The following is a 20,382-nucleotide window of genomic DNA, read 5'->3' as shown; positions in this document are numbered from 1 at the left end:
GTTGATGTGAAGTTCAGCGTGCCCAAAGCATGAATTCCCTAGCGTGACATGTCTATAACCGTGTATGTATGTGTGTGTAACAGGGTTTCAGTGTGCGAAAAAGCCCACCACAAGAAAAAACATACACGTGGACGCTGTGGCCATGAAATGACATCACACCAGTGATGCTAAGAATTTAATTTTATTTAAAACATGAAAAACATTTTTAAAAATGTCACAAGAGACACACTCGCCGCTCAGCTTTTTAAAACACCGTCCAGCTGCTGGGCTTTTCAGTGGTGTGCAGTCCTGGCAGTCTTCCTGGATGTCCGGCCAGGCGTACCCCTTCGTGGAGAAGTCACCGCCTCCTTGATGTTGGCAAGGAGGCCTCGCTTGAGTTTGGGCTGCACAGGGGACTTTTGGGAGAGCTTGTCCAGTTCTGCCTTAAGTGAGGCAATCTCCCTGTCCTTCTCAATGTTCTGCCTCAGGATGTCCTCCATAGATTTCGTCTGGGTGGCAAAGCAAAAAGACACATTCAACCGGCATGCAACAATAATTTTCATCCTGGTGAAGTCATGTTTAGAGGGATTTTAATGCATTTTTGGATGTTTGTCAAGCTTTAAGTTGATTTTCATCATTGATGTGCTGCCACTTTGTTTTTTCCTTTAAAAGTCGCATCACCTGATCGTCCACCTTCCTCTGCAGAGCCTCCTGGTCAGCTGATTTCTCCAGGAAGGCGTCTCTGACCTTCTGAAGTGTCTCACTAAGCTCCATCAGCCTTTTCTCTAGGGACAAAATCAACTGGAACAAACATTAAACGCAAAACTGAGCAAGTGTTCGTGTAACCGGACTGAGCCAATGTTTGATTCATTTTAAGCTTGCTTCCCTGTTACCTGTTGTTTATCCTCACACATCCTCTCCATGGCACATTTTTCTCTGTAAAGCCATTTGCACCGATCTTCCACTGAGGGGACAGAATGAGCCGAGGGAAGTTTATGCCCTTACAACAGCAGTTGTTAGGAACTCGAGCTCAGTGAAATAAGACAGAGAGGAACATTGTGCTCACCTGCTAATTCTGTTGCTTCAGATGGTTGAGTCTGGCACGCCTGGTCCTCTGTCGTAGCTGCACTCGCTCCTCCTTTGATGCTCAGCGTTAAGCTCTGCAACTCTGACACTTTCAGTTTGAGGGCCTGCACAGTCGGTAAGAGATTTAAAGTTTTAGACTAAATAGACCCATTAAAACTTTTTCTGAACCTGATCAAATGACATACCTCCACCTTCTCCTGTTCAGCAATGAACTCGTCAAGCGGTACATAGTCATCTTCCAGATTGTTCAGAGCAGTCTGGTAGGCATGCTCCTTGATAGCATCCTTGTACATCTCAAAAGTGTTCTCCAGCTTCTCTTGGTAGCTCTCCTTCAGCTCTTCTATCTGTCGACTGAACGTTTAAAACAAACCATACTCAACAGGTTTGGCCTCATTTCGACTTTGACAAGGTTTTACTTTGGGGCAAGGAGAGCCTTCTCTTGCAAATAAAGGAATAAAAAGAACCCACCTGCGGAGTTCCTCACTCTCCATGAGCTGCTGCAACATTGCATCTCCCATTTCTTTGCGAATCTCCATTTCCTGAACCAGGTTTCTTCTTCGCTCCGCCATGAGTTTTGTTCGCAGGCTCTCAATCATATTCAAAACCTCCTAAAAGAGTTAAAATGAACATTTACTGGAGACAATTTTGAGTTGAGCATCATCTCTTGTAATGACAGATGATTACTGTTAATATTCCCTATCAAGTCAACCCTAGACATGATTCTACAGCTGTGCTCCCACCTCTGAGAGCTAAATGCTAACGTCAACATGCTCCCAATGGCAATGATAACATGGTGTTTTTAAGAAGGCATATTCATCATCTTAGTTTAGTATGTTGGTGTACTAATGCACAAATGTGAACCTCATGGTGGCCCTACAGGAAAGGTCTTTTTTATGAAGCAATGTTCGAATGTGACACTGGGTGGCGGTTTTACACTCTGCGGCAGCAAAGACATGTCAGCCTCGTCTTCCTCGTCAAGCAGCTCCTCCTCCGACAGGTAGCTCTCCAGGGCCTGGCTGTCGATCGCCCCATTCCTCACCAGAGGCTTGCCATCGCGGCCGACCAGGCAAGGAGCCAGAGATTCCAGAGGCTTGTCAGGGATCACCTGCACCACCTACAGACAGCACAGGAACGATGATGACCCGGCTCACCGTGCCGCTTCCTCTCGCAGCACAACGTCCAGAGACTAACCTGTTTGGCGACAGCAGAGAATTTCATGACGTGGAGGGTCTCGTCATAGGTGGACGCGCACTGGTTAATGTTGACGATCATGGACGCCTTCCCTTTGCCGCAGAAAAAAGCCTGGAAGAGCTTGGTGAGCTTACTCTCTCTGAAAGGGATGTAGCTGCTCTTCATTCTGATGAACGCAGAAGAAAAGAAGAGGACTTTAGCAATGCAACAACATCTCAGTCTTCAAGGGTCATCGCTGCCCTGCTTCGCGTATATGTTCACACCAGCTAAAAGCTAACACTCGGCCTACTTTCCCCCATGTGAGAGCCATGTCATTTTCACTTCAGAGCATCGGCATCTCGTGTCAAACATATACTTGCAGCTGGTGATAGACATCTGACACGCTTATAGCCATGTGTACCGGTCAGTCTGATTGTTGCGGAGGGCGGTGATGCACTTCCCCAGAATGAGCAGGGAGTTGTTGATGTTCCCCGCCTCCTTCAGCCTCTCCCCGAACGTCTTGGTCTTGTTGCATCTTTCCGAGCCGGCCAGGTCACACAGAGAAAACCTGAGAAATGCAAATCAGTTTATAACAGCTATTTCCTGTGTTAGTGCTCCTTTTATGGCTCTGCAGCTATCAGAAACATGAAAATTTGGTCCTGTGAGCCCTGAGCAGCAGGGCTCTGAATCAGCTCATCAGGTCTTTCTCAGGTCTTTTATTTGCAAGATGTTGCAAATAAAAATGTTTTAAAAGTCCTAACTTTCCAAGTTGTCTGCTTTCTTTTTATGAATGTAAGCTGTAAGTGGCTTGAACCTCACTTGGTCGCATTTTTAAATGCAACTATCAAAATAAATCACCATGACTTCAGTTCTTCAGTATTAACATGCACTTCACTTTGTGGAAGAATCCAAACTGAGCAGTTAACATTTAGACACTGGTGAGGTGGTACCTGCAACAGGATCCTCACTGTACTGAAAAGTCAAACAACAAGAGAAACGTGCGCAGTAGTTGTAACACCACAAGTCTGGACTTTTGGTCAACTAAGCAGCCAGTGATATCAAAATTGACCATTATTAATTTTCTTAGCTGCATCTGTGTCTTTGTTGCTGTGAAAACCGTGACTGCACAAGTGTCAGTGTGAGAAGAGATGCTCTTGTCGAGATACTCACTCTGAGAGCCTTTTCACCGTGCTGCCATCGATCTTCAGTAACTTCATGGTAAATATGCTGTGACTGTAAGGAAGGCTAGTATGAGTTTCGAGCACAGGAAATAACACCAGGTAAAGATGTGGTGAAAGGAAAAGGTTTGCCTTCTGCTGGACGACTGGTTCAGCTTCGTGGCTGCGGCACTTCTGTTTCTGTTTCCGAACTGCAGCAGCTTGCAGGCTTCGCCCAGGGTCTGGATGTTGATCCACCTGAGATCTGAAATCAGTCAAAACAAATGCATCGTGATGCAATTGTTGGCCTTGAGCCACATAAACACTATTACTGGCATGTTTCCACAAACAACAGAGCACCTTTAACGTAAGCATTTCCAGCACCGTCGTCACACACTCTGAGAGCAGCACGTTTCTTGGACTTTGAGCAGAGGGAAGGTTGAAGCAGATCATACACGCACTCATTGTAGATTTCAAAGAATGCCACCCATAAGGCAAACTGGCTGCTGCCTGCTTCTGTGGGGTCTCTTGCCAACACTAAAGGAGAAGAATATAGAGAGGAGGACAAAGGCCAGCGAGTGAAACAGAAATAATGCTGCAGATGGCATCGCTTGGTTTAGTGATGCCTGCACTGGTTACTGTGTAGACATTTTTATCACTTGCACGAGACAGTTCACACAAGCTAAAACTGTTCTGAAAATGCAAGACAATGCAAGTGTGTAGAACTGGTGAGGGCTAACCGGTTTGGTCTTGGGACAAAGAGGAGGATGAGAGAGCGGTGGCGGAGGAGGACGGGGACTGCACACCACCACTGGCTCTGGGAGGATCACCCTCCTAGATGGAGGTAGAGAGGTATGCATGGCAAGGGTTTTTGTCAAAGCCTGAGGAAACATCTCAAGTTGGATAAAAAAAAAATCTCACTTCTTTGACTGAAGCAAAAATGGCAGCTTTAGCGCTTCTCTCCTGCTTGACTTGGTCAGGATCCAGATATTGTGCATCATTCCTGAGGTAGGGCTTCAGGTCCATCCCCTCATACTGACGGCCTCCAATGTGGTGGAAGGTGGCATGCAGCACTCTAGGAAGTATTCCCGGCTCTTTTGGAGTTCCTAAAAACATTTCATAGCACGCTCAGACTGGCAGAGAACTTCACAGGACTAATGCTGTCTTCGTGTTTACCTTGGATTGTGTAGGTCTTCCCAGCATTGGTTACGCCATAGCTGAATATCAGTGCGTTCTTCCCATCCAAGAAATCAGAAGTTTGGCTTTTGACGGTATCCTCAAATAGCTCGGACTGTGTCATCTCGGGTCCAAAAATCTAAAAGCCAAAAAAGAAAAAGGATGGTCTGCTGGGAATTAATGCATGTGCCTGTCTGACATGTGTTCATAAAACTAGGCACTTTTACATGTCGCAGACCTTTGAGAAGGTGAATTTGTGGAGCGACTTGCCGACGCCCTTCTCGCTGCTCTTCATGGTGGCAGAACCCTTTGGTGCATTCAGGGTCACCGTTTGGCTGTTTTCAATCACTACACAGTCCTGAGGGGGAGAAAAGAGGGGGAAATGGCAGCCTGAACAGAAGAGCAAGACGCACGATCTAAGCCAAACCAGGAGACTGGAGGAGTGTCACTGTGGGGTCTGAAGCAGATTGAGCAAGTAGTCAGATTAAGACGACATCTTTTGTGTGTCCCACAGTCATAACGGTGCATTTGCTGTAATTTCCCCATCAAAAATCAGATCATAAGACCAATATGCCAGAATCAAGTAAAATGTGTCATATAATTGTCCTACAGTTGCTTATAATGGTGGCGAATCAGGTGCATAATGTAAATAAGATGCCACACTGACAGAAATAAGAAAGCAGCTGCAGAGTAATATTCATCTTCTCTACTGGTTGACACGCTCTGTGTAGTATTGTGGATTGGCGTTGCACTGGATCTCTCATATGTGTACCTGATCCTCACTGTCAGAGAGCTCCTCCTGAGAGAAGGGCCGGACTCTGAGGTAAACAGTCATGGTCTGCTGCTCAGCACCGCCTGCCTGCTCCTGCTGCAAACAAAGACGACAAGGATCAGACCACAAACTAAACCTCAGCGAGGAGGAGCTGAGTTTGTTTCAGTCCTTCTGAGTCGTTCATGGCACTGCCAAGGAAATCTGAACAGGCACAGGCATCCTGGGTCTGCATTACTAAAAACATGATAAAATGAATGTAACTCTGTAACTGAATCTGAACTGTGTGACTTTGATGAAAAAAAACAGGGAAAACCCATCACCTGCTGGGATGAAGCGCTGACAGGAGAAACATTACAAGTCAAGTCCATGTCAACAGGCTGCACGTCGTCGTTTTCTTCATTGCTCAGATCAATAGCTGTATTCATCTTGAGGCAAGGTATCTCCAGAACACCTATTAATTGACATGCGAGTTCACTCTATGCTCTCAACAAATCTGTGATCAATTCTCTGCACGATTGAAAATGTAGAGGCCTCTGACTCTGAGGAGGACAAATCACATGAAATTTTGTCCTTCAGATCTGCTGAAACTTGCTGCTGAAAATCAAGGGGGAGCTTCTAATCACTTCTAATTGAAAGCAGGTGTGAAGCCAAGCAAATCACCAGGACCAACCAGCTTAGAGAACTCTACACCCTGATGCATCAAATCACCACAGAGGATCAAACTCTAAATATGAGTTTGTGATGTATAAACCAATCACCAAAGAGGAATCTGGACTGCCTGAAGTATTGTATGTCCCGCTGGCTTGAATCATACAAGGGGGGCCATAAAGAGTGTGTAATGTTTCTAAGCAGAAATGACTTCCCCTTACAAATTAAAAGCTGACCCTTGTTTAATTCCATATACGGAGGAAGTTGGCTGCGACAGCTTTACTAGTCTTATATATGACCAGCAGCTTATTGTTACATTATTTAGATATTCACTGTTGTCCTAAATTTGTTCTCTAAAAGCTCCAAAATAGAGCTGATCTTCTGCGTGTGGTTCCTGGGTGTATTCTGGCTATTTCATGATGACGTCCATCCAGATTTGAATTCGTCCTCAGGAGAGAAAAAAATGGCTTTGTAAAAAAAATCTAAATGGTGGAAAACTGTTAAGGCTCAGAGGAGAGCTGATGTAGACAATGGACTTTCCTTTGAGTGCTTTTAAATCGGCTCCTTTTGTAATGTCAGTATGATCACACTTGTGTATTTGTAATTGAAACTATACATACAAATTGTGGTTACCCCATATTAACACACATACCATCTGTGTTGGCTAGAAACAGCTCTGTACATTGAACTTAAATAACGCCAAGCAGGATGTTTTGATCTCAAATGTAAATTCACTCAGATTTGAGGTACTGTTGCTCATCCTGCTCTCAAATGTTGGTGTATGTTATGACTCTTTTGTCCAGGGTACATTTTCAAATCCTGGGTGGACTATAGTGGCTCAGATATCATTAAATGTTGAGCAGTGATAGAACTGATTAGCACAATGAGTCAGGTTTAGATATGTTCAGACCCTGTGTCTGAGGGCTCCAGTTACCACCATGAACTGCACTTCAAAAGTGAGAAATTATGTTTGGATCAATAGTCCATTAACCTGTTCATCACAAGTAAAGTACATCTGCTGTAAATTATAATTATGCAATGTTCACTCAACTTCCTAGAGTCAATACAGTTTCACAAATTAATTAGTTTACTGGTTGATAGTACATTTCTTGATCCCCTCCCACACACACACTTCAGCTTTTTACTGCAAAAACCCAGCCAACAACAGCACATCAGTTTCCTTATTCAATTCTTTATTGAATCATCTGCATTGTTTATGCATCAGCGATGGTAACTTCAACCTCAACACCGGGTTCAATGCTGATGGAGGTGATCTGCTTGACGATCTCAGATGGGCTGTGCAGATCAATCAGGCGCTTGTGGATCCTCATCTGGAAGCGATCCCAGGTTTTGGATCCCTCACCACAGGGAGTTTTTCTGGTGGTGATACGCAGAGTCTAGAGGGGGTAAAGAAGCCAGATTTTAGCTTGACCAAATTCACACTGCATTTGTGTTCTTGTGCAAAACTCAAGTCCTGTTAAGGTATTGTCACGTTAGATTTGAACATAAATGTAATGTGACTGTAACTTTACAGCCATTGTCATTTGAAAATAACTTAGAAGCATGTTCTGGGTTGCCAGAAGTTTGTTAAACCAATCAGAATTGTTGAGGGAAGTTGAAAAACCTGATGAATAGTCTAACTTCTGTCCAGATATTCCCTTTACACATCAAGCACCCTCCGGGTTTGTGACATACTAGCATGTAGCCTGTAAGCTTGATCACATTTGTCCTTAAAGGATGTGAGAGAAGAACGCAGGCCAGACAGGTAGAATAAATTAGGTGCAGCTTTTGTGGGGAAACACCAAGAAGAAAGCAGACACACTTTAGATTGTTCATGTGTGTCAACGTATTCAGTATTTTTAAAAAGCAAACATTTTGCTTTCCATTTAACTCAACATTAATGGGTGCCTGTTCATTTCCTCAGAAAAAACACATGGCACACTCACCATTGTACATTCCAACAGGAAATCTATACACCTTATATACATGCACATTTCTGTGCAGGCCATGTGCTTCAGTACCTTGGTTGGCATGCGGACGGGTCCCTTCACCTTCAGGTTCTTCTCCTTAGCCCCACGGATCAAGTCTGCACAGACTGGGGATTTTAAAAGAAAAAAAATGTTTAAAAACACAAACAACCAGTAGTCACTTAATACTACTTTTAATAGCCATGGCTCAGAATAGCGTATTACAGTCGTCAAGGTTTATCGGGTTGGATTTTTATCCTCATAGCTCAGGTCTGTGTTCACATCTCATCAACTATGCTCAGCTTGCTTACCCTTCTCCAGAGATTTGACGTTACGGCTGGTGAGGGTGATGCGGATGCGGTGAATGGCGACCTCGGTCTCAACAGGTGCCTTGCCAGTGTCCTTGAAAGCCTGCACATACGGAAAACAAGTTATCAAAACAGTGGACCTGTCATTGACCTAACATTCACAGGATTTTAGGTAACATGGGACTAAAACACGATTGTGTAAGGACAAGGTACGGATGGCCCCAGTAGAGTGTTATCTCCTGAATTACACAGCATCAATGCTGTCTTGCTTAAATCATTTATATTAGTGTATGTTCACTATTAAGAACGTAGCCATATAAACGGTGCAAGAGCCAGTTAACGTCAGCTAATGTTGGTCTATTGTCCAGACGCTCGTTTTTTGTTTTAAATGCCAAGTTAGGTTGCTGTCCGAGCCTATATGCAAACTTATCCCGTCCAGCACGACTTTCTGCGACCAATTCTATAACTTTTAGTTTTCAAAATTATCATGAACACTTTCACAATAAAGTGACTTTTTGCTGGACACAAGATCATGGGAGCGAGGGACTAACGTTGGTTAGCTATATGTTAAAGCTTAAAATTATAATTCAAGCAAATGCAGCTGGTGTAACTTCACTTCAAAACTTGCCGAATTCTGAATAATACTCATAAAAAAAATCGGGAAATATCTCGCTTCCGTTACTGATAGAGTTAACACTTTGTCAATACGGAGATTATTAAAGAGTCCAGTTTGTGAATTATATCTGGCGGGACGTCTTACTTCAAGTCACAATAGCTGTCGGCGTTAGCCAACGGGCTCCGTACAAATTCGATGTTCAAGTTAAGGTTTGTAATTACAAAATTATTGGACTGTATGCATCGTATAAAATAGGAACAGTTTCATTAAAGCACCACATACCATTGTGAATGCTCCTGACCGACTTATTCGGGAAAATTTTCAAGCGAACAGCGGTGAGCCAGGAACGACTTCCACCAACGTGGTTAGCTCTTCACGAAAAGGCCGAGCAAAGGCCTGTTTCCTGGTTATGAACTGTTCATCCGGGTTTCTGTGACTTCTTCTTTTGTATTTTTGACTAATACATAATCCGCAGCGGCACCTAGTGGCTTTGCTTGACAATTACATCTAATGCAGCATTGTAGGTTCCAACTGTGACCACTGGAGGGCAGTATGCGCTGAACTCTTCAGGACTGTCTTACAATGCATCCATGGAATCAAGTGAGATGAAGAAGTTGACAACTATACAATTTACTGTCAACTTTTAAATAACTATCAATAAATTAGTGCTAAATGACTAATATCAACATAAATATATATATGAATAAAATAAATAAAGTATATCTATATCTATCTATCTATGAATATCCAGCATGAATCAAATGGCCACAAAAGAAAGTTGGAGTGTCTCACTATGACCACTAATTCTTATGACAACTGTCATCTCCACCAGTGTGAGGGCAGACCACAGACTAAGGTTAATAAATAAATAAATTCAAAAATGTACACACAATACGACACTAAGACACCTGACAGAAAAAAATGAAAAAAATCGTAACAGAATTTGTTGCAGAGATTTATTCAAATTAGTGAAATAAGATAGCATTGAGTCTGATACAATTTGGTGATTTTATACATGACAAATATGAACAAGCATAATTATTAATACCAGATTTGGTACACGGAAGGATGAGAGCATGTAGTTCATATTTGTGACCGCCAGATGGTAGTGAAGTGTAGTCCGCGCTCGAAAACTGCCGGCTTTTCCAGTTGGGTGTCAAGGTAGACTTTTAATAACATACTATTACATCCTAAAAGGATTTTCAAAATAAGACACATTACGTATTACTAAAATCAAAATTGATGCATGTATGAAAAACTATAATAACAACTAATCATGCTAGTACTTCCCGTCAAGCCTGTTAAATAATTGACCACTATTTCTAATATCACATATTTTATGGAAACTGTGCATATTTGCAGGAACACGTCTACCTCTAAATGGATATTTTTTGGTTGTTTGTTTCTCCATATTGAAATGGTAAGATTCATCATGTTTTAAGTTTCGAAGTTTATCATATTGTGGAATTTCTCATTAAAATGTTAGGCGAGTAACTTGCTTGGCAAATGTTACATTTGGCCCTGTTCAAAGGTGCGAGCTGGTTAAATGTGAAAGCACTGAGTGAACTCTCCCCTCATACGATAAATACTAGTAACTGAGGAACTCCTGTGAAAAGAATTTAAGAATCTATGCATGGGCATAAATAGTTAGGCTCTTCATTTGAAAGACGAAAGCGGAAGTCGTGTGTTGTGTTGTGGGTGTATTGCTGCTGGTAAGATCTGGTAAGAACAAGTAACGGTGCCGGGGCAGTGCCGGCCAGATGCCAGGAAGTTGGTTAGTCGAAACCCGTTCAGATATCCGTAAAGTGTTTTTGATTGTGAAAAAAACGAAAATAAAAGATGAATCCCTGGGTGCAGTGTTTGGGAAGAAGAAGAGCAGCCCTTAACACGGAGATTTAACTTTATTTTACTGTGCGTCATGATTTCCAAACACAGGCCGCCGCCAAGTGACAGGAAAAGTTGTCCGTTACCGTCGATGAAACTGACCGGAGTTGAATGGAGACGGAGTTAACACCTTCAGTGAGGACATGAATTTCGGCGTCCCCGCTAATTCGCTGCTGCTTTTCCGTGCCTGCGACGAGGGGGACTATGAAACCGCTCGGGGGATCCTGGAGCCCGGAGCCTCGAAGGAGTCCGGACGGCAAAGCAGGCTGCGGTCAGAGGCTGGGTCGGAGTGCAACACCGCGGACATGTTGTCTCTAGTACCCGTGGACTGTACAGACGAGGAGGGGAACACCGCCCTGCAGTTTGCGTCGGCCAGCGGTCATGAGAACCTGGTCCGGTTCTTGCTGCGAAAGGGAGCCTCGGTGGACAGCCGCAATAACTACGGCTGGACCCCGCTGATGCAGGCGGCTAGGTGGGGCTGCGGGCTACAGCTCACTGCACTATGTTCTCTTGCATAGAGAGGGGCACACCAAACTCCATTCAAAAATCTGGCGATTTAATTTCTCATCTGTGCCGGAGATGGCGAGTTATGTCACAGTGAAGTGTAGTAATTGTCAGAAGCCACTTTTCAATCCATCGTGTAGACACACAAAATATTAATTTATTCGTTTTTTACCACGAAACTGTCATGCAATAACACCCAGGAAGTCTTTTACTGGCAGTGGGCATTTTAATTCTATAGTAAGTTTTCCTTTTCTTTTTAATTCTGAAGGATGTTTTATTTCTGGGGGATTTGTGTGTGAAACACTTACCTGTTACATGGGCAGCTGTTAAGCAATTGCCAGATTCTTGCCAGTTTGGTGCAGCAACATGTTCTAACATTTTGTTCATTTGTAACAATGAAAACATCTTTCTCAACTTCATGGTTTCAACAAAGGGTATGTTAATGTTGACTTAATCAAAATACTGTCACTGTCAGCGGCATCAAACTTTTAAATTAACTGATAAATACCCTTTGAGAAATCTTTACTCTGGAGCTCAACTGGTGTCATATTAGGATGCACGTTTCCTGCTTTTGTCCTGATCTTGAGCATGATTAAATGTTTCATCATAGAGGTTAATGTACATTACAGTAAAGAAGCCAGGGTTGAGAAGAAAGAGGGGGAGAGCCTGTCATGCAATCACTGGTTTGTACCTTTGACCTGGAATTGTGAGTTGGATTTGAAATATTCAATAACTTCTTTTAGAATTTAAATTTCTTTGACACACATATGCCTTTAATTTTATCATATGTCCCTTTAGGAATGAATAAAGTGTGACATAACTTAAATTGGGTGGTGCATGTCTTCTCAACCCTCTGAAAGTTCATTTAGCTTAGAGAAGACTACTATAATGCATTTGTAACATTTGATGAACTCTTATAAACTGGGGGGGATACGTAAGATAGGTACTTCGGTCCCTCTATCCATCTCATATTTTGTGTCCCTTATTCTCCACCCAGGTTTGGTCACCTGACTGTCGCCCACATGCTGCTGGAGAACGGGGCAGAGATTAATGGAAGGAACAGGCTAGGCGCAAGTGTCCTGACTATGGCTGCCCGTGGGGGACACACTCACGTAGTGAAGCTACTCCTGGAGAGCGGGGCCTACGTCGATGACTACGATCACCTGGCTGTGGCTGCAGAGGCAGTCTCGAACGGCAACAACAACAACAGCTGCAGGTTTGGGCTGTTTTTCAGACGGCAGTAAACCTCCTGCTAGATTAAAAACAAACCTCAGTCTAGAGAATATCATCTTTTGTACAACTGTTCTTAATCTTTGTGTGGGACAGCACGGCTGGTTTTGGAGGTGGTGAAGGCTGTCCAGGAGGAGGAGGCGGGAGAGAATTCATGGACATCATAGCCCTGATGGTGGCATGTCAGCATGGCCACGAGGCCTCGGTGCGCCTGCTACTGGAGTGGGGCTCTGATGTCAACTTTTCCCAGAAGACCACTGGCTGGGGACCACTGATGGTGGCCACCCTCAGTGGGAAGGTGGGGTCAATGGATGGATGGATTGTTTGATAGATAAAGAAGATAAATGGATAATAATGTGTATGGCATTTTACATCGTGCCCCACTTAAAATGCATTTAAGTGGGGCATGCCGGTTTATCGACTGGCAGAGTCTTCTTTCTTTTGAGTTAGTGGATCAGTTGATAAATACAGTTGTGTGTGTTTGAAGGTGGCTGTGGCTCAGCAGCTGGTGGAGCGTGGAGCTGACCCAGACCGAGTCAACGTCCTGTCCAAGACGGCCTTTGAGCTAGCCATGCAGCTTAAACAGAGAGACATCAAATCCTATCTGGACTCCATCACAACAGTCCGACCCCAGACAGGTAAGGCTTCCCTCTGCGCTTCAAATTCAAATTTGCATGACAGTGTCTGTGTGTGTGTGTTGCCACAGCTAGAATCTAGCTGTCTTGCACTGCAGTTAACACTGATGTGAGAGCGAAACCAACAGTGGTAGCTCTCAGCCTCTTAGATGTTTAATGGCTCTTCTCACCAGTATATCAGGTTTGACCTCAGGTTTCCTGCGCAGTCCTTTAAAAGCTCTGACTGGGGCATTAATATCAAGAAAAAGAGCCAAGGGCATAATTTCCACTGGGGATGGGAGGGGGTTGTAACTTTTCAAAAGTTGTCAGGCAGCCTGAAAGCAATACCTGCAGACACTACTTGGGGCACTAAAGACTTGCCAGATTTCAGAGTTTTTACTATATCTTTAAGATCTCTGCTTCGACTTGTTTCTTCTTTTTTTGTTTGTGCAGTACATTCTTATTTGTGTGAGCTGTGAACTCTGCAGTGATGTTATTTCTCTTTATTTACATAACCCCACTGCGCTAACAGATGATACTGAGCTATGTGGAGTCTGGCCAAGTAGGACTGTTGTTACAGAGTGTTATCAGAACTCTCTTCTGTCCTCCGTCTCGCTCTTTTCTTCACAGACGATGAGAGAAGAAGACCAGATGTGTTCAGTGCACTCAAGTTAGGTGAGTTACATTGAATACTTGTGGAAATTGTGTTTTGTTTGTAAGATAAATGGGTGATAACGCTGAAATAAAAAACACAATCAAGTATGTGGATCTGCTTATTTATGTCTCCATATTTGTGTGTGTAAAGGAAATTCCCAGCTAGTCAAAGAGATCTTGGAGGAGGATCCCACTCAGGTGAATTCGTCCAATCAGGAGGGAGCGTCACCTCTCATGATGGCAGCAGTGAGCGGCCAGCTAGAAGTGGTGCAGCTGATGGTGGAGAAGAATGCCGACATAGACAAACAAGACGGCGTCCACGGGTGGACCGCTCTAATGCAGGCCACCTATCATGGGTAAGACGGAGCTGCTGATATATCATGGTAAACCTTTTGATTCAGTGGGAATTGATAAATTCAGGAAGTGTGATGGGGTATGAAGTCATTTGATAATGTAAGGTTGAACATGCAGACATGCATCGCCAGTCCTTTCCTACTCTTTCTCTTCCTTCCTCTCTCTCCCTCCCCCCTCCAGTAATAAAGACATTGTGAAGTACCTGTTGAGTCAAGGGGCTGATGTCAACCTTCGAGCTAAGAATGGATACACAGCCTTTCATTTGGTTATGCTGCTGAACGACCCAGGTACCCCGACTACCTTAAACGTGTTTTACAGCCCTTTGGGAAGTTCTGCTCACACAGAACAAACAGCTCATTCCTAATATACTGTAATCAGTAGCAGAATTAATAAAATCAAGTATCCAACATGAACATTTCACTATCTTATTGAAAAGAATGATGTCAGATTTGTCTTTTGTTCCTAAGTTAAGGAGTTATCTTAAGACTTTGACTGAGGACAGAGGGTATAGAGGTACTTGTGATTCTGTAATATAAATAAACTCTTCTGGAATGAAACCCTTTAGACGTTACATTGGGAAGGAAAGGATTAGTTAATTAATGTCACAGCAAATCTGGTAGTGGATTAATGGTATAAGTTGCATTTTCTTTAAGTAAAAATGCTCAAAATTCACTGTTCAGTTCCTCAAATGTGAATATTGACAAATTCCTTTTAACTCAAGGTCCACTTACTTGCATCTCTTGGTCCTCCATGGCCTTATATAATATGTGTTTGTTTTCTTAGTGTCCAGTAATGCTAATCTTTAGGTTTTGGACTGTCAGTTGGACAAACAGACCAAAATGGAGTAAGCAACAAAGTAAACAATAGATGATTCAATAATTATTAGTTGCTGCCCTAATAACTTTCCACAAAAGGTCATTACAATAGTGGCACTTTACTGTAAAAGGACATTGTTTTTATGTGTTATTTGCTGCTTGTAATACGTCATGAGAGATGTCTTTTAACGTAGAACACAGCTAGAAAACTGAAATCATATTGTAATAAACCATTGACACTTGATACAGTCAGTGCCAGGTGAACCCAGTGAATCTTTATTCATTTTCTGTCTGCTCTGGATTTTGTCAGACACTGAGTTGGTGCGTCTGTTAGCGTCAGTGTGTATGCAAGTAGACAAGGACAAGTCGAAACACCGTGGCAGAGCCTTAATGACTCGCTCCAAAAGCCGACAGTCCCTCAACAACGTCCCTGTGCCGCCTGACGACAAGGGAGGCCTTAAGGTAAAGAGGTCCTGTTACATCAGTATTCTGTCAAACAGTGTATTATTTCATGCTGTAGGTGTGAATAAAAATAATAATGACAGGATCAGTAATTTAAAGGGAAATAAATCTGCTATCTCTATCTCTGTACCCCACAACGCTAACATGTTTGACTCCTTCCAGTCCTGGTGGAGCCGGATGTCAAACCGTTTCCGACGGCTTAAGCTGACTCACACCCTGAGGCACGGCCTTTCATCCAACCGCCTCGCTCCGTTTCCAGACGACGCTGAAACTTCATTGGATGCCACGATGAAGGCGGACAGGAAGCCTGCTGCCGTGTCCAACGGGTCGCTGGCGCCAACTCCCGCCCTGGGAGGGAATGATATCAGCACTGCCTGGGCGGTCAAGAGCAAAGATGCTGGTGAGATGCAGCGACGACAGAAGTTGTGTGTTATACGCTGTGGTGGAGGGAATTTATAAATGTGACGTGTGTTCCTTTTTCAGGTCTTTGCAGGGCATCCTCAGAAAAGGGGGACTTTCTTATAACCACTATGGTAGGAGTGTTTGATTTGTGCATTGTGCATTTCTTCAAGCTTTGGCAGTGTTGTGATCAGAGTGAATTGACTTGTAGGATGTCAGAAAGGTAGCGTGCTTGGCTGAAACAGCATGTTTCAAAGTGATTCTTCTTTTGCCCCGGATTGTTAGTAGTTTAGTTGTAATTATACTGTGTGCTCCATCTCCTCTAGCTCAGAAGTGGCGCGCCTTTGACCCGGCTGCCCAATGACAAACTGAAAGCGGTGATCCCTCCCTTCCTGCCTCCGTCCAACTTTGAACCGTGGAACTCGGACCGTTCCCGCCTCCTCAGGGAGGGAAAGAGCGAAGCGCCTCGCCTGCCCATGCCACCCCAGAGGAAGCTGAACAGCAGCGGAAATTCAGATATTGTGAGTGAGAGGGAGAGAAAGTTCGTCTTCAGGGGTGGTGCTAGTAAAACTGTCCCTTTGTTTGTCAGCATTCATGCATTTTTTGCTAACTTCTCCTTCCTTCTCCTTTATATATCAGACATCCATCAGTCGTGTGGTGAGCAGGTCCATTAAGTTTCCAAGCATCCCTAAGGGCCCCTCCTCCTCCTCTCCTTCAAACTCTGGTCACTATCACTCCCCCCACTCCTCAGGAGGCTCCAATGGAGTGGCAGGGATCAACCGGGACTCCCACAACCGTTCAGGTTCATGCAAACCCTCACAAATCCAAACATACTCTGACACAGTGGGAACTAGATGACATTACTTACCTCTTTCTTCCACCAGGGGGCAGTGCAGACAGCGTTCTCTCCCAGATAGCAGCCCAAAGGAAGCGAGCAGCGGGTCTGATAGATGTGAAGGCACAAGCTCCAGAGAAACAGCCCAGCCAGACGCAGAGCCAACCCTCACTGCCGCCCTCAGCACCCGGCCTGCCGCTGCCTGATATTAGCCTTCCTGACATCCACGCCCACCCCAGCCTGGTTGCTTCCGACATCCATTCGAGAAGGGTCTGTGTTGTGTTTCCTTTCTGTCATTACTTTGGTAACTGTGTAAAACAGCCCAAATTAAGCAAGTGCCTCCTATCATGTCAGTGAACTGGTGCTACTGTGCCCTCATTCCTTTATAGAAGATGGAGCTGAAGAAGAGACCTCAGTCTGGGAATTCCTCCACCTCTAAGAGCACGTCGCCCACTCTGACCCCATCCCCTTCCCCAACGCCCAAGCCTCACACTGGGCCGGGAGACTCTCTGTCCTCAGCCTCTTCCCATCCTCGCTCCAAGAGCAGTGGTGGCTCCAGCAGTGGAACCATAACTGATGAAGGTGATGCTGAATTCAGCATAAGCTGAAATCATTGTTCTGTATCCACAGTTTTTAGCTGCAGGACAGGCATTAATTCCACATGTATTCAGCAGTGAGGCCATTTCTGTAAATGTATGAGAGACAGCAGGAAAACAATACGCATCAATGTGCTCAACATGCACCGGGGGCCTCGACTTAAAAAACTCAACGGACACAGACTCACACAACCACTACGCAAATCTACGTGTAAACACTCTGGCCAGGACTGCCGCATTGTATTTCTTTTCCTCAGATCATACTATGTTGTTTTTGTCTTTTTCAGATGAGCTGTCAAGTATATTGAAGAAACTGTCCCTCGAGAAATACCAACCCATATTTGAGGAACAGGAGGTATTCTATCTTTGATGTCAAAGGGGAACTCCAAAACATTTTCCCCTCAAATATGAAGTGTGTTTTTCCTTTGTTTCTATATGCTTTGATTCACGAGCTCTCAGCATGAAGGAAACTGCTTTCCCCTAAATGCGTCACTGAACTGCGGAGCCTGAAAGGCCTGCGTGGACTGTACAGTTCTGTATTAAACACTGGAAATTGTATGCGTGCGACCTCTTACAGTGTTTACATCAGCGTTTGTCTTTTCTCTTCTTCTAGGTGGACATGGAGGCGTTCCTGACTCTGACAGATGGGGACCTGAAGGAGCTGGGCATTAAAACAGACGGACCCAGACAACAGATCTTGGCTGCCATATCAGAGCTTAATGCAGGAAAGGTGCATTTGGTTAAACATATATTATGCTTCCAGTAGTATGTTTCCAGGGATGTCTGCGCGTATGGTTTTGTTTTTTTCCACTTTCAGTTTTCCACAGTATAGCCCCACATTCATGTCATAATAAACAGTTAACAGTGTGAGCCAGCAGACATAGGTAGAATTACTTTGAACAGGGATGGAAATTGTTAAAAGGAACAACAAGGACATGATATGTGAGATAACAGCTTCATCTTCGCGTGAAAATGGTAACTGGTTCATAATGACTGATTGTTGTTGGCTGTCATCAGGGCCGAGAAAGGCAGATCCTTCAAGAGACCATCCATAACTTCCAGTCTTCCTTTGGTAGTAGCGCCAGTAACCCAAGACAACCAGGTGAACCACGCTGTGAGTGTCAAAGGTTGGAGCACCAGTACACCCAAAGACAACGTTTGCTTCTCTACCTCTTTGTCTGATTTTCTCTGTCTCCACCTTTCTGCATCAGCACCGACGGGATGGATGAGACATCAGGTTCGTTCCTCCAACAAAAGGTAACCCAGCAGCCCTGATGCCCACCAGGAAGAACACCAAAGGTACTTAAGAGTAAAACGCTGGTGACCTCTAGCCAAGGCACGAATAATATGGAGTCTTCTGGATGCCAGTGTCCCAGACAAGTAGTGGTGTTACTGCGAGAGGACGCTGCAGCAAAACGAGCCCTGATAAACTGCCTTTGTCGGACCCTCCAGGACCAAAATGCCTTAAAGAATTCCTGTTATGGATCCTGAAGCAAGGGAGGTGTAACAGGGCTGGCTGAGTCCAGTCTCCTGCTGCTATTTGACAAAGCAGGCGATGTGTGACAAATCACCATAGCGATAGGGTTGCCACATCTACTGCAAATGCAGCGCATGGGTTACACAGAGAGGCTAGAGAGCGTGAGCCAAGAGAGATTTTTATTTTATCTGAACCAATGTGAGGGATAGAGCATATGTACTGTAAAAGTGGCAAGTCGCGAGTAAAGAAGGGAGTGATTATGAGTGTAACATTAAAATAAAGTGAAGCAGGTGTTAGCCAGTAAAACTGTGATTGAGACTTTAAAAATAAGGTGCACTGATGAGGAAAGCAACTGGACGGAGATAGAGGGACATTAGCCAAGCTATTTTTTTAGTCATCCAGTCTCTTGGACTGCTTTTATTAGTACGTTTATGTCTTTAGTTTATGGGCCGCTATGTAAACAGATGATTTTTAGTCAAGACTGTGCTGTAATGAATAAATAAACATGATGATGCAATAACTATATGTTTTTTTTACCACTTAAGATCTTATTGGACTTGAGATGAGAAGACATTGGCAAAAACATTTTGGGAGCCTTTTATGAGCAGTATAAATTTTGTTTGAAAGAGGTGCATTGAGCAATAGTTTCCACTGAGCCTCCTCTGGTTTTTCATCTGGCTCCACTAAGAACAGTCGGTCCGCATGCAGACAGATGGAGCACGGTGTCACCCCTAAATATCAGGTACTTATAATACATGTCTTAAAGCCAAAGCATGTGCTGTGACAGTGTTCAGATGGCTCAGCTGAATATGAGATGCCGACGATATCACATCCTGTTCCGTCATGTACTGTGTTGTGGAAACATGAATAAATATACTGTACGCTTTCAAAACTGAACTCACATCTGGATGATGAATGGAATCATTTAACGCAGAAACAATGTCCAAAATGAAATGCTGAGAGATGAAATAAAGTGAATACAATCTATGGGTTCAGGTTTAATAGTTGGAAACCAGGTTTCGGGTCTAGCTTTGCTGGTGTAAAACCTCTGTGCAAAACCAATTCAAACCTAATGTGAAACCATCTTCTTTCCACAAGGTGGCAGTGACCTTCTATTGATGCAATAAATCATCAGTCGTGTTGTCCAGCTGTAATGTATCCAACAGCCTCAGCTAAAGTTGCCACATGACTTTAACAGCCTCTTACTAATGAAAAGGTTAATTCATCAGCAGTAATATCATCTTCACCTGGTCTGGTACGACCATTAGTTTGCTGACTTGGTGACACTTCTCTACTCGTGCTACACTACCAGTGTGTTTTTGCATTTACCGTTATGCCTTAATTCCGATTTATGGCCACGATTGCTGCATTACAGCAACGGTAACACAGGCTCTCTTTAAAACCTCCAGGGAGTTAGCTGTTTAAGTCATAATTAGCAGTCAATAATAAAGGCCTTTAAATAAACTTCAAAGATCCCCTCCAGACATATGTAAGACATTAAACTACTCTGATTAGAATAATGATTTGTCTGACACGTGTGAAACATCCATAATTTATAAATATGCTAATATTTTTCAATTTCACTTAGATATGCTGCTGCACAAAAATGTCTACAACCTGACTGAAAAGCCGTTCTCAGCGTACCTGCCCGAAAGTTTCAACTTTCCGTATCACACTTG

General features: G+C 43.8%; 3 protein-coding genes and 1 non-coding gene across 7 annotated transcripts; 1 reads left to right on the top strand and 3 right to left on the bottom strand.

Annotated features, from left to right (window-relative positions):
• Nucleotides 1-272: 272 nt before the first annotated feature.
• On the bottom strand, nucleotides 273-5,765 carry zgc:56231 (uncharacterized protein LOC406257 homolog). The gene is made up of 18 exons (XM_041961856.1): nucleotides 5,661-5,765; nucleotides 5,341-5,436; nucleotides 4,807-4,926; nucleotides 4,569-4,707; nucleotides 4,314-4,498; nucleotides 4,133-4,226; nucleotides 3,753-3,929; nucleotides 3,546-3,657; nucleotides 3,406-3,468; nucleotides 2,657-2,803; nucleotides 2,257-2,422; nucleotides 2,000-2,179; nucleotides 1,534-1,673; nucleotides 1,251-1,416; nucleotides 1,046-1,169; nucleotides 873-943; nucleotides 661-780; nucleotides 273-488 (listed from the first exon to the last, which is right to left on the bottom strand). The coding sequence occupies exons 1-18, from the start codon at nucleotides 5,763-5,765 to the stop codon at nucleotides 273-275; spliced, it is 2,421 nt and encodes an 806-aa protein (XP_041817790.1).
• A 1,395-nt stretch (nucleotides 5,766-7,160) lies between these two features.
• On the bottom strand, nucleotides 7,161-9,293 carry rps20 (ribosomal protein S20). Its single transcript, XM_041961583.1, has 4 exons — nucleotides 9,162-9,293; nucleotides 8,267-8,366; nucleotides 8,010-8,083; nucleotides 7,161-7,385 (listed from the first exon to the last, which is right to left on the bottom strand). Exons 1-4 carry the CDS (start codon nucleotides 9,162-9,164, stop codon nucleotides 7,203-7,205), a joined length of 360 nt encoding a protein of 119 aa, XP_041817517.1. The 5' UTR covers nucleotides 9,165-9,293; the 3' UTR covers nucleotides 7,161-7,202.
• Nucleotides 8,157-8,224, bottom strand: LOC121624320. The gene has a single exon (XR_006007866.1). It is a non-coding gene; the product is annotated as a small nucleolar RNA U54 (small nucleolar RNA).
• Nucleotides 9,294-10,627: 1,334 nt separating the features above from the next.
• On the top strand, nucleotides 10,628-19,665 carry LOC121623886 (ankyrin repeat and SAM domain-containing protein 6-like). Of its 4 annotated transcripts, none has more exons than XR_006007849.1 (18): nucleotides 10,628-11,235; nucleotides 12,265-12,483; nucleotides 12,594-12,795; nucleotides 12,985-13,135; nucleotides 13,742-13,786; nucleotides 13,917-14,121; nucleotides 14,300-14,406; nucleotides 15,245-15,396; nucleotides 15,559-15,796; nucleotides 15,880-15,929; nucleotides 16,122-16,316; nucleotides 16,435-16,597; nucleotides 16,680-16,900; nucleotides 17,020-17,212; nucleotides 17,514-17,581; nucleotides 17,840-17,951; nucleotides 18,244-18,340; nucleotides 18,438-19,665. XR_006007849.1 is itself a non-coding variant. In XM_041961398.1 (18 exons), the coding sequence occupies exons 1-17, from the start codon at nucleotides 10,907-10,909 to the stop codon at nucleotides 18,279-18,281; spliced, it is 2,688 nt and encodes an 895-aa protein (XP_041817332.1). In that variant the 5' UTR covers nucleotides 10,628-10,906; the 3' UTR covers nucleotides 18,282-18,328; nucleotides 18,438-19,665. The 4 variants fall into 4 exon arrangements, 3 of the variants coding, with proteins under 3 accessions (XP_041817332.1, XP_041817331.1, XP_041817330.1); XM_041961398.1 differs by having other exon boundaries at nucleotides 18,244-18,328; XM_041961397.1 differs by having other exon boundaries at nucleotides 17,840-17,956; nucleotides 18,244-18,328.
• Nucleotides 19,666-20,382: the final 717 nt, after the last annotated feature.

Source organism: Chelmon rostratus, chromosome 20 (assembly GCF_017976325.1).
Source record: "Chelmon rostratus isolate fCheRos1 chromosome 20, fCheRos1.pri, whole genome shotgun sequence".
Taxonomy (NCBI): domain Eukaryota; kingdom Metazoa; phylum Chordata; class Actinopteri; order Chaetodontiformes; family Chaetodontidae; genus Chelmon; species Chelmon rostratus.
Note: the sequence above shows the minus strand (reverse complement) of the source record. Positions and strands in the feature narration are given on the sequence as shown.